The sequence below is a fragment of the Schistocerca gregaria genome, chromosome 1, assembly GCF_023897955.1.
Source record: "Schistocerca gregaria isolate iqSchGreg1 chromosome 1, iqSchGreg1.2, whole genome shotgun sequence".
NCBI classification, from domain to species: Eukaryota; Metazoa; Arthropoda; class Insecta; order Orthoptera; family Acrididae; genus Schistocerca; species Schistocerca gregaria.
In genome coordinates, this window is record NC_064920.1 from 1,077,247,931 (window position 1) to 1,077,260,229 (window position 12,299).

Consider the following 12,299-nt stretch of genomic DNA (forward strand, 5'->3'; position numbering starts at 1 on the left):
TTGATGACCATTTGACTTATGGCAGTGCCATCTAGTGGGCCAACCATAGTGCCATCTGGTTCCCCCCTTCAACCTAGACAAGTTTTGTTCTTTGTAGTTTTTTCATTTGACTCTTATTTCGTGAGATATTTGGCCCAGTCATGATCAATGGACCACCCTGTACCTTGTATATACACAAATGTGTGTTATATGTTAGGGTCCACCTTGCAGATTTTCAGACAAGTGCCGACTTGCATAACTACAGTACTAGAAATAGCACAGCACTCCATACTCAGCGAACAAAAAGAACACACACACAAAGGCATGTGAGCCATATTGGTACAAAACTCTACAACATACTGCCAGCCAACATCAGAAAATTAGAAGATGAAAACAGATTTAAAGTAGAATTTAAAGGATTTTTACTCTAACAGTGTTTTTACTCAGTAAATGACTATTTAGGCCAATAAATAATTCTGATAATGTTTTTATTAAGGCAAAACTGAAAACACTGTCTTTCATCCCCTAAAGTTTCTGTTAATTTTTTAATCATGATGGACAGCTGTTGAGTGTGGTAAAATCTTTTCTGTATTATTGCAGTGAATATAAGAGCTTCCTGTTTAGGGAAGACAAAAGTAAAGCCTTAGGGCAAACAGACTATGCAGCTACAATACTGTCAGTACACATGTAAAAAAAAGTTGTATTACTGTGTCGTGTATGACCAAATATTATTCTTTGTGCAGTTTTTTGTACAATTTTGTATGTATTATCCTTTGTACTACTTAATATAAAAAAATTTATGTTCCTTTTGCACAAATTGTTCTCATAAATTTACATGTACTTTTGGACAACATCCGTACAATATTTATTGTCTACAGACGGATAAATAAATAAAAAATATTTTGCAACAGAAAATGTTAATTTCTGACCTTCAATATTTATTTCAATGGTGCACTTATGTACATTAACTAAACATCTGTATATGTGAACAAAAATTATGAGTGTCCAAAAACGGATTGCTATACAGACAGTAAACAAACAAATTCATTAATTAAATTAATATCCATTCTTAAATTGTTATCCTCAATCAGTGATCATTATTCAGCAACATTGACAGGAGTGATAAAATAGATTGAAAAGACAATGACAATTTCTTTATTGAGCCAGAGTAAATTTGTTGCATTTGTAGTCATTATACTACAGACAGATGCTGAAGCAAATAAGAATGTTTATCTATTGTCAGACTATGTTATAGTGTGATCGAATTGGCATTTGTTTGAATATTTTAAATGAGAAGCTTTTTTTGCTAATAAATGAGAAACCTAGAAAGAAGATACCTAGATATTTTTCAGAAGGACATGTTGTTAAAATCTTTTTTCAATTTACAGTTGTAAACTTGCAAAACTTCCTGTGTAAAATCTTCCAGTACTATTACTATTGCTGTTCTGTGTCTTTATTGCTATCATAAATAAAAATTTGGAATTTCAATTTCTCCAGTGATAAAAAGATAAGACATTGCATTGTGTTGTCAACAAATTTCAGATATCCTAAGAATTGATAATCTGTGGATGATGACGTCCCTTGTGAAACTGCATCTAGCACTGAATAAAATCCAGAAGATAGAAAATTTGGATGCCCTAGTAAATCTGAAAGAATTGGATTTATCCTTCAACTACATAGAAGTTATAGAGAACTTGGATAATTTGACTAAGCTTGAAATCTTCACCATATACAATAACAGCATTTCAAAGGTGGAGAATATGGACAGTTTAGTCAATCTTAGGCTTTTCAGCATTGGAAAAAACAAATTAGCAGACTGGGACAATGTAAGGTTTGTTTTATGAAAATAAACTACATGCTTATAATTAATTTGGAGCTTGATGTTGAGTAGAGTGTAGTAGGCTCAAAGCACCCCAGTAAAGCGAATGTTGAATTAGCTAAATCTCTATACAGATTTTAATATTCTAAGTATATCATATTGGCTGCAACATCACTACAGATCGAGTTTTACAATACAACATATATTGTCTGTAAAGTCAAATAGCTACTTTTTAAAACTAGTTAGCTTTATTTGCAAACTAATTCAGTAGTACATATAGTTGTTCATGTATGCCCTACTGTAGCTGTATTTCTGTAACAGTAGGTTGAATTCAGTAAATCAATAACTTCTTGCTTTTTGAATTATAACAGTAATCGACAACCAGTGATTGACAATTAAAAAAAAAAGTTTGCCTTAAGCTGCCAGTTGCCCCCTAAAAAGAGGGCAGAAGAGCTGGCAAAAAGGATGAGGACTCTGTCCTACACTTGGAGTGAGAAACTGCCCTTAAGAGGTGAAAGAATCAAGAGCAAGTGAGGAAACTACTGTATTAATGACACAGAAAATACATCCACAATAAATGTGGTCTCTAATTATTATTAATGGGCTGCATCAAATGCAAGAGAAACATGGGATAGGTGGGGGCTGGGGGGGGGGGGGGGGGGGGTTGTCATCATCACAGGCGCAGTTGCAATTTGGTTATCTAACAGCTTCCAGGGACAACAAAAATTTGATTTTCAATATTTCATGCAGCTATTGACCATACGCCATCTTGAGGCCAATGTGCATTTCGTGTATACACATTCAGATGTACCGACATTGGCATACTGGAACCATCAGTATCCAGATACCATGAATTCGTATATGTCTTGAGTCATTATAATTCATGGTGCACACATTACTCAAACTGTATTCATCCAGTATTTGAGAATGACAACACTTAATGACTCCCAACAAACTTTGCACATAATCCCACACTTTAAAAAAACTTTTTCTTACTGACACCCTCACAATATGATGAGAAGAGAAAAAGTTCATTGCTTACTACACTTCTACTGTTCAAGCAGTGAAAATGCAGCATCAGGCACAGTGTTTTAATTTATTACTTATTTCCTGTCAATTTGCAACACACTCTGCACACATACCACTGACTGTACTTGCTGTGTTATGTTATTGTATGACACATAGTTGGGGAGATATGGTATTTTATGCATGAAAATACAATTCTTTAAAGGATCAGGAGTCTATCCTAGTCTATGATATTTCAAAAACTAGACCAGTTATTTCTTTGTTTGGAAAGGAATGTCTCAACACTATCCAGATAGATACCATTCCCTGCTGCAATAAACAATGTGCTGAGTATCCTGAAGGGCCTTAAACACAAGTTGTGATGTGCAAAAAGTGTGATTCCAGTATTAGCTATCAAGTAATTAATGTTGGATATTAGGTACATGATATACAGAACAGCAGTGCCTCCAGTGTACGTCAGGTCCACAAAATATTTATTCAGATGGGATTATAATGATAATACACAAATCATGCCTTTGCAAGATAAAAGTAGTGTTCTTTGGAATTAAGCATGCGCTGTGATGAAACAATATTGATTTCTTCCAAAATCAGCAATAAAGAATAATATAAAGGGTGTCCCACTCAAACCTCCCTTATTTTAAAGACTCAGGAAAAAAAAGTGCAATAGATATGACAATGAAAAATGCACCACAATGTAGAGCATCTCAAAGAATTTATGTATTTATCATCAATACACCTCTACATGTGAACCATTTGTAACACAAAGAATATCAAGTTGATATTCAGTTTCTTACCAAGTTCTTTGTAACATTTCCTCTTGTTATTGTTGCATATCACATTAGTGGATTGATGTTGCAATGTAGGAATATCACCCACTTTGGTTGCATATATGTGGTCCTTCACAAATCCCCACATGAAGAAATAAGCAGTGTAATGTTGGGTGAACGTGGTGGCCAGGCAATGGGTCCTCCATGTCCGATCCAACGATTTGGAAATTTCCTATCCAGGAACTTGCGAACAGCTGTTGACCAATCCAGCGGAGCTCTATCTAGTTGAAAAATGATGTTGGGTTGCAAGTCGTGTATCTTGTGGTACACAAACTGCTCCAACATGTCCAGATACAGTGACCCATTCACTGTTTGTTCTACAAAGAAGAACGATCCAACAATCCTGTCATGCATTAGCCCGCACCAGATGGTTAGTTGAGGGCTATCACGAACATGTTCAATGAGAACGTGCAGATTTTGCGAACAGCAAATCCAAACATTATGCCTATTAAACCTTCCTGATAGATAAAAGGTTACCTCATATGAGAATAAACACCTTTCCCAGGAGCTGGCATCCATATCTAGATGCTGCAGCATATTCACAGCAAATTGTTGTCGGTATGGTTTGTCGTTCAGCATCAGATGTTGCAGAATTTGCACTTTGCAAGCACACCTATTAAGACACTGGTGAACTACATGATGCAATGTTGATCAAGGTACATCAAGTTGCCTACATGCTTGACGAATTAACTTACGTGGGCTTCTGAGAAACTTTTGTCTGATGTTCTAAACTGTCTCTTCTGAAACTCCATAACTTGCAACGCCCGAGTGTTTCGGAACACTTCCTGTTCCCAGAAACTTCCTATACCATTCCTTAGTTGTTTTCAGATCAGGTGGGCAACATTCATAGACACAACAATTAATTTCTTTGGACAGTAATCAGCGATTTTGTTTCTGCAAACCACGCTACTGCTTGCGCACGCTGCTGTGGAGTCGCCATTTTCCCTTGATGCTACCATGCTGCACTCTTGCGATGTTAATTGGCATTTCTCACATGGGAATATAAATTATTTGAGATGCTCTACAATGTGGTGAATTTTTCATTGTTGTATCTACTGTGGTTTTTCTCTCCTGGGCTCTTGAAATCAGGGAGGTTTGAGAAGAACATCCTGTATTTTTAGACAACCAAGCTGTGCCATAAAAAATATGCCCTACAACCAACTTATTATGACACTAGATGAAAAGAAGGCATCCACTTTGAGCTTAAAAAACCAGAATATGGTATAAAAGTGGATCTGCTTCAGTAATGTTGAGATTTTTAATCTCTTTCTTCAAAAACTGTCTAGCAGCTGATGAGCTTTTTTTTGGCAAAACATCAAATATTTCCTGCCCTAAGAATCATTAAACGTAAATCTTCCTGCCCCATAATACATAATATCCATGTGCTTTTAACATTTGGATTAATTATTAATCAGATACACACAACACTGGTGTAATATTCCACAATATTAATTATTTGTTACCTGAACCAGTTTTTGGCTGTTACACCACCATCAGGTACAAAGATAAGTATGTGGTGCAGTGAAGTTTTGTTGGATCCAAGATTTCAGACTAGTGCATCTACAGAGTATCTCCATATCCAGAGACAAAAAATGTTAATGTTAGAAATAGGAATAAAACAGTAGGAATTATTTCTGTGTAAATGCAATGTAGGATTATTTAACTAAGATAAAATGTTAGATACATTAACTAATGAACTATAGAAAATTACAGCAGTTGTACATAGAAAAAAATAATGGAGCAATAAATTTTGGTGACATGTTCCATAGATGTGGCTGATAAAAATAACCTTGTCTTTAATAGGTCCTAAATTACAAACAGATAAGGTATAGTAGTGATACTGAACAGGTGACTGGAGCATCTGTGATTATAAAAAGTAAATTTTTTATGTGATGAGAGAAATTATAGTAAGTTAAATAAAGGAAAATGGGATACATGAGTAAGAGGACTAATTTACAACATGGCCAGCATGGGATTATGGGTAGCATCTGCAGTTAGAAGTGGCAAGTAAGGGTACTGTGTCCAGCCATTCGATACTAAACTTGGGTTGATGGACATATGTTTATTAATTTCCATTAGCTAGTTCATCCTCCATGAAGGAAAGATAATGACCTATCTTCAAATAACGGAAATTAATAAACACATGTCCATAAACATAAGCTTAGTACTGAATGGCCAGACTTAGCTCTCTTACTTGCCACTTCTAGTTGCAGATATTACTCATAATCCCATCCAGGCTATTTTGTGAATTACTCCTCTCACTCACACGCCCCATATTCCTTTGTTTCAGTTACTATAATCCCCTTGTTGTGTTAAAAAAATGCTTTGTATTGCTGTATCCTGGTACTAGTGCATGTGGGTGTGAGTGCATCAAGTGTAGTGTCACCATACATGTGTACTCATATCAGCTGCCAACTGTATCAGTGCAACCAGCCCCTAGAGGCCACCCGTAAGAAGCATTGTGGGGCGGCGAAGAAGTTGTCGAATGAGTTGTTTGAATGTTCATTTCACGTAACAGACTATTGCCGATGCAACATATGTGGGACGGCGAAGAAGTCGTTGTTTGATGTTGAATGAAAGTTGAACATTGCCACCTTAAATCACGCGAGCCTGGCAACTAATTTGGTGGCCAGTCAGAAAGCGAAGGGAAACTTACTGACCTTAGTTCCCAGTCTGCACGGCCACATTCCTGTACAGCCCAGCTAAACGAAAAATACCCATAGTTCTTCACGGGATTAGGGCTGCTTCAATAAAATTTAAAGTTCCAAACAAGATTTTATTATCTTAAAGGCTCACACAAATTACTCGAAACTTCTGAAAATGCTAAAGACATTAAATATTGTTAATTCAGCCAATCGTTTAATAGTTCAGAGGCGACTTCTACAGCAAGTTCCTCCCGAATAGTTCATTACTCTAACTAACGGTGCTCTATTAATAGTTCGCAATAATGTTAAAAAAAAAATTAATGCTCGCCTTAAAAGTGGAGTTAGTCACCACTTGCCACGCGGAATTATACTTCACACGGACGGCACAATAACAGTTTGTTACCGAAGTCTAAATGATCCAGGACGGTGTACAGTCCTCGCGATTTTCAATGTCCGTTTACATTGCTAAGTACGCGCATGTCACAGCCCGCTATGACGTCACCCGAGGCGAGGCGCGATCGGACGTTAAGCTCGCGTGGACTAGGCGTTGGTCTAATGCGGAGTGAGCTTTCTACTGCCTCTGCCGCTCTTTTTATATAGCTCCGGCGCGTACCGCCAAGAGAGCATCTGTTCTTTCCATTCCTATGCAGATGCCTGCAGCCTCCAAATGATCGCTATCTCAGGCACATAATCTTAAATATCACATTTAATAATAGCTTTACAAACTTCTCAATTTTTGTATACATACATCTGAGCAGTACAGAAGCACGTAGAAAATCTCAGCCCGCTAAAATTAAAACTTTACTCTCTAGAATTTTTACAATGGAACTAACGGTAGATTGTTACCTCTGAACCATAGCTTTATCAAGACTTGTATCAGCTGTTAATTATGCTACAAGACTAAAACTTGGTGTAGCTTTGTTAATTGTCCTATCTGATCATTGGTCTTAAAGAATTTGTTTTATCATTAAAATTTAAAGTACTTAATCTATAATGCTTATGTACATTTTACTCACAAAAGTAGTTTTTACTAAATTACTAAAAAACTAGAAGAGGTAACTGATTGTGGTATTTCCATTATTATTATTAGGGTGAACTGAAGCATCCTACCAATTTTCAATATTGTAGCTCTATTATTTCGCGCCTCTGATTTTTCCGAAAAACGCGGATTCTGGAGTCAATTTTAGTTTTATGGTTTTGGAAACCAGCACCACTCATTAATGACTTCTTACTGCACCTTCTCACCAAATTTTGGCTTCCTAGCGTCATTATTTAGCGCCTCCTATTTTTCTTTCAAAACGTGAATTTTACGTAAACTACTAATTTTATAACATTAAGATTTGTTACCTGAAACATTATTACATAGAACTATACTTTAACAAAGTTTTACACACAAATCTTAATTTTTACTTTTATGTTAAATGTGGTGCAATACTATATGCAGGCGCGTTACGATGACGTGACGCTACTAGCAGTGAACTAGGGTAAGTCCCGTGCACTCGCTCGCCTCTGTATCTTATACATGATACAGCGCTTGCTTTGCTTCAGCATGCACACAGTACAGTCTCCATCATCCCTTATACCAGCGACTCGCAGCTATATATGCATGGAGCAGCACTGACTGAATCAGTTTGCACCGTTCACATCAACTGTTCTGTGTCTTGTTATGTGTGGAGTCACAAGAGGTTTATTTCTGTTACTATGCAAAGGTTTATGAGAAAGCCATATTTCAGTTACTTGGATCAGTTTTGCATATTAAGTGGTTACTGCACAACTGACAACACGTTTGGAATGGTTTCTGGATCTACAGTCTTTAAGGGTGGTTTCATCAGGTTTAGTCATTATGGACACATTGCTACAGGCCCTGACTGAACAGATTACTTCGTCAGTGACCGCTTTGTTGCCTTCCATTAACAGACGGTGCCTTTCCACGGGTCCACTCACCCACTTTTCCTCTGTATGACGATTCAGCTGAAGATTGGCTAGTGTGCAAAAAAAAGATATCGGGCACCTTTTTTTATCTATCGGTGTGACAGACTCAAATTTTTGCAAAACCCTCTTCCGCTCATTGATTCCATCTGAGGTGTATCAGTTACTATGTCAGCTTGCCCCTTTACAAAAACTGGAAACTCTTACTTTAGATCAAATGTGTAGTTTATTGTCCATCTACCATTACAAATGAACGCATGTCATAGCGGTACAAGTTCTTGTTCAGCAAGAAATCAGACCAATTGTACAGGGTCTGGGCAGCTGAACTGCACAGACTTAGCTGTTAATGTCTATCATTACTGATGCCCATAACGACCCTTATGCAGACTCTATGGTGCTGAGAGAAGTTTTGCAAATAGCACAATCTTTTGAAGTTTCTCAGGCAGCGGGGCATTAAATTGGAACTTGAGGTGATTTGGCAGTAGTGTCACTAGATGTGCCCACTGGGACGACAGATAGCTTGCACAAGGAAGTGGCAGGAAAGATGCGGGCCCAATGCGAAGCAGATCAAGGCCGACACAAACAGCCATGATCACCACAGTGCCAACAGCAGCGTTCTCTGTTTCCTTCTTGTTGTTTCTGTTTTGTCCAGTTGAATGTTCGGCATGTTAAGTTTTGGGCTACTTATAAATCTTGTGAGAATAAGGACCACATCACCTCTATGTGTCATTCACCAAAGATTGCTCAGGATATGGACATGGACGTAAACTGTGCCACTCCAACAATGCTTGGAAGTACTCCCAACTTGTTTATCGAGTTAAGTGTTTTCACCAAGTGTTCCGTCTACAGTGATGTTATTGAATTCTCAAACCTATATGAGTTTAGGCTCACCGCCGTTCACGTGGAAGCTGATCAGTTATAACAAACAGAACACTATTGCATTGTTGGGACAATTTAAGGCATCTGTCTGTTACAAGTCAGTGGTTTGTTCCATTACATTTGTGGTGGTCATTGATGTTAGTGTTGAGAACTTGTCCAGTAGTGATGCATTTAAGGCATTTGGATTTTCTGTCACCAAGGCAATTCACCTTGTGTCTGATCAGGTACTGTATTCCCAATTGGAAACCCTGTATGTGGAGTTTGTGGGCCTGTTTTCAGGAGGTTTAGGGTGTGCTACAAATTTTTCTGTTCATATTTTTCTTTAGAAATCCACGGCTCATCCTCATTTTCATCATTCACGTCCTATTCCTATCGCCTGGACAGACTTCAACCTCTGTAGGTGGTACAATCTGTTATGGATGATGAATGGTCATCCCCTTTGGTTATAGTTTGGAAGCCATTGGGGAAACTTTGCCTCTGCAGCGACTTCAGCACTACTGTCAACACGCAGTCGATTGTGGGTATGTACCCTCTCCAACATCAGGAGGAACTGTTGGCGTAAATATCGTGTGGCCAGTAATTTTCTAAAAGTGATTTGTCTGAAGCACATCTGCAGGTTCCTGTGCTGAAGAGTCTCTGTGAGGCATGGCTTTGAATACTCCTTTAGGTCTCTATCAATATTTGCACCTACCTTTTGATGTGGTTAGTATTCCTACTATTTTCCAATGATTTTTAGAGCAACTGACTATGCCTGTTCTGGGTTGCATTAATTATGTGGATGATGATATTGTTGTCATGGTTCCTCCATGGTCAGTCACTTGAAAAATTGGCGTGCTTTGTTTTCAACCTTACAGTTTTCAGGCTTACAGTGTAACCTCACGAAATCTCAGTTTTTTTTTTTTTTTTTTTTTTTTTTTTTTTTTTTTTTTTTTTCCCCACCTTCTATTGTTTATTCAGTGTTCGAGATCTTGCAGGATGGGGTTTGCCCTTAGCCAGACCACATCTCTACTATTGTGTCTATGCCTCACCCTTCTCCCATGTAGGGGCTTCAGATCTTCCTTGGGAAGATAGCCTACTACCATAAATTCCTACCCGAGGCAGCCACATTGATCTGCTTGTTGCATGTTGTGCTATGCCAGGACATATCTTTTTGCTGGAGACCAGATTGCGAATGTGTTTTTCAAATGTTGAAATCCAAACTACCCTTGGCCCCTTGTTTAGCTATGTTCTCTGCAGACCAGCACTTAGTTTTGGTGACTGACGTCTCATAGTATGGCCTTGGAGTGATTCTAGTGCACCAGTATACTGAGATCTCTGAATGACTTGTTGCTTTCACCTCAGATCTCACCCTCTGGACCAGCAGCATTACTCTCAGGTGAGAAAAGAGACTCTTGACATAGTCTATGCTCTCCAGAATTTTTTGGGTGAATCCAAGTTTCACCTTATTATTGACCATAAACCCATGGTTTCCTTGTTATCCTCACACTTCCTCACCTGATAAGGCAGCACACCACCTACAATGCAGGGTGCTGTTCTCACTACTATTACAAAATCCATTTCCAACCTATGTTTAAACGTGACATTGTGGACACTTTGTCCCACCTTCCTGTGGGTCCTGATCCTGAGTTTGATCATGAGGAATTGCTTTGCTTCCACTTTGATACTGAAACACAGACCAAGTTTGAGGGTTTCCCAATTACAAGCTTGCGCATAGCAGTTGCTGCTGCTGCTGACCTGGTTCTCTGTCAGGTGGTTCAGTTTTTTCAACAGGGCTGGCCAGAAAAACCACCAGGTCAGGTTACAAACCCCTGTGTGACTATTACACCTATGATATTGACTCTGTTTTTGACAGTGTTTTCCTGTTATCCATGAGAGACCTCCCTCCCAGAGTAGTCATTTCCACCACGTTACTGAACCAGATCCACGCCACCAGGGCCAGTGGGAAGTTTTGCACACTAAACTGTTAGCTAGGAGACATGTTTTTGGCCAGAGATTGATGGCAAAATTGTCTGTTTTGTCATGGCTTACGAGCAGTGGGCTCAACGACAGTAGCTCTCAGGGCATCTCTGTCGGTCTGGCTCACTCCACGCCAGCCATGAGAATGAATTGATATAGGCTTTGTGGGTCTCTTCTTGAATTCTTGTTGGCCCTTGATTGTGGATGTATTTTCCTGATTTCTTTGCATTCTCTGGTGTGCATTGACATTGGCTGAGATCACAATTTGAACACTTTCGAGAGTTTTTTCTATTGAGAGGTTGCCTTGTACCGTGATTTCCAATAATGGGCAGCAGTTTGTTTCTCTCTCCTTTCAGTTGTTTTGTTCCCATCATGGCATTCATCATGTTAAGGGTCCACCCTCACTCAGGTGGTGAGGTAGAATGACTAGTTCATATATTCAAGTCCCAAATGAAAAAGTTTGTAGTAGATTCTTCAGCAGGTGACACCATTCTCCAACTTCTGAGCACCTATCGTTTCATGCCTACAGATGGATGGAACCCGACTGAGTTGCTTCACAGCTGCCAACTATACATGCTCCTCCATCTTCTGCAGCCTCCACCACACCTGCTGTGGTGGGGTTCGTCTGGCCGCTTGCACGGGGATCGCAAGTGCAGGGGTTTGGTCGCCGGCCCAAGTGGATACTGACCACTGTTATCCACCACTGGGGGCACCATCTGTGCAATGTCCACAAGGTCGATGATCCAGTAGCATGCTGCTTTGATCAGTTGTGCCCGCACTCACGTCCAGAAGTTACCAGTTCACGGGTGTAGCCACCATTGTCGCAGCCCTCCTTGCCGCCATCTGCCTTGAGCCATCATCACCTGCTGTGGAGTTGCCCCCGTCCCATTGGCTGCCTCCTGCACGTGCAGTGCCAAGGGATTCTAGCTTCCCAGCACTGAGCAGCAGTCTGTCTCTGGCCTAGGGTCCATTGCTGCAGCCTGTTCTTCTGGTCAGGATACCTCCACTGATCCCCTTGCCGTCATTGCCTTGGCCATTGTCACCGGTGGGTCCGGCCCTGTCTCCTCTGCATTGGCATCTGCCTGCTGATGAAGGAACAGAGATGGTGGTGGTGCCATCCTTCCCGGTGCCATTGTCAGGCACCTTGCGGGCGCACTGCCCTCTGTGCTTCTGGTCCCACGCTCCAGTGATCGCCCAGCACACTGTCCGGTCCCACCATCAGCATAGGCTGACCCTGCT

General features: G+C 39.7%; 1 protein-coding gene across 1 annotated transcript in view; it reads left to right on the plus strand.

Moving 5' to 3' along the window:
- The window catches only part of LOC126289265 (dynein regulatory complex subunit 3-like), a 172,264-nt gene that overhangs the window by 31,310 nt on the left and 128,655 nt on the right, over window positions 1–12,299 (plus strand). Inside the window, exon 2 of the mRNA XM_049984901.1 lies at window positions 1,522–1,805. Coding sequence (XP_049840858.1) covers window positions 1,522–1,805 — 284 coding nt within the window. The remainder of the gene's footprint in view (window positions 1–1,521; window positions 1,806–12,299) is intronic.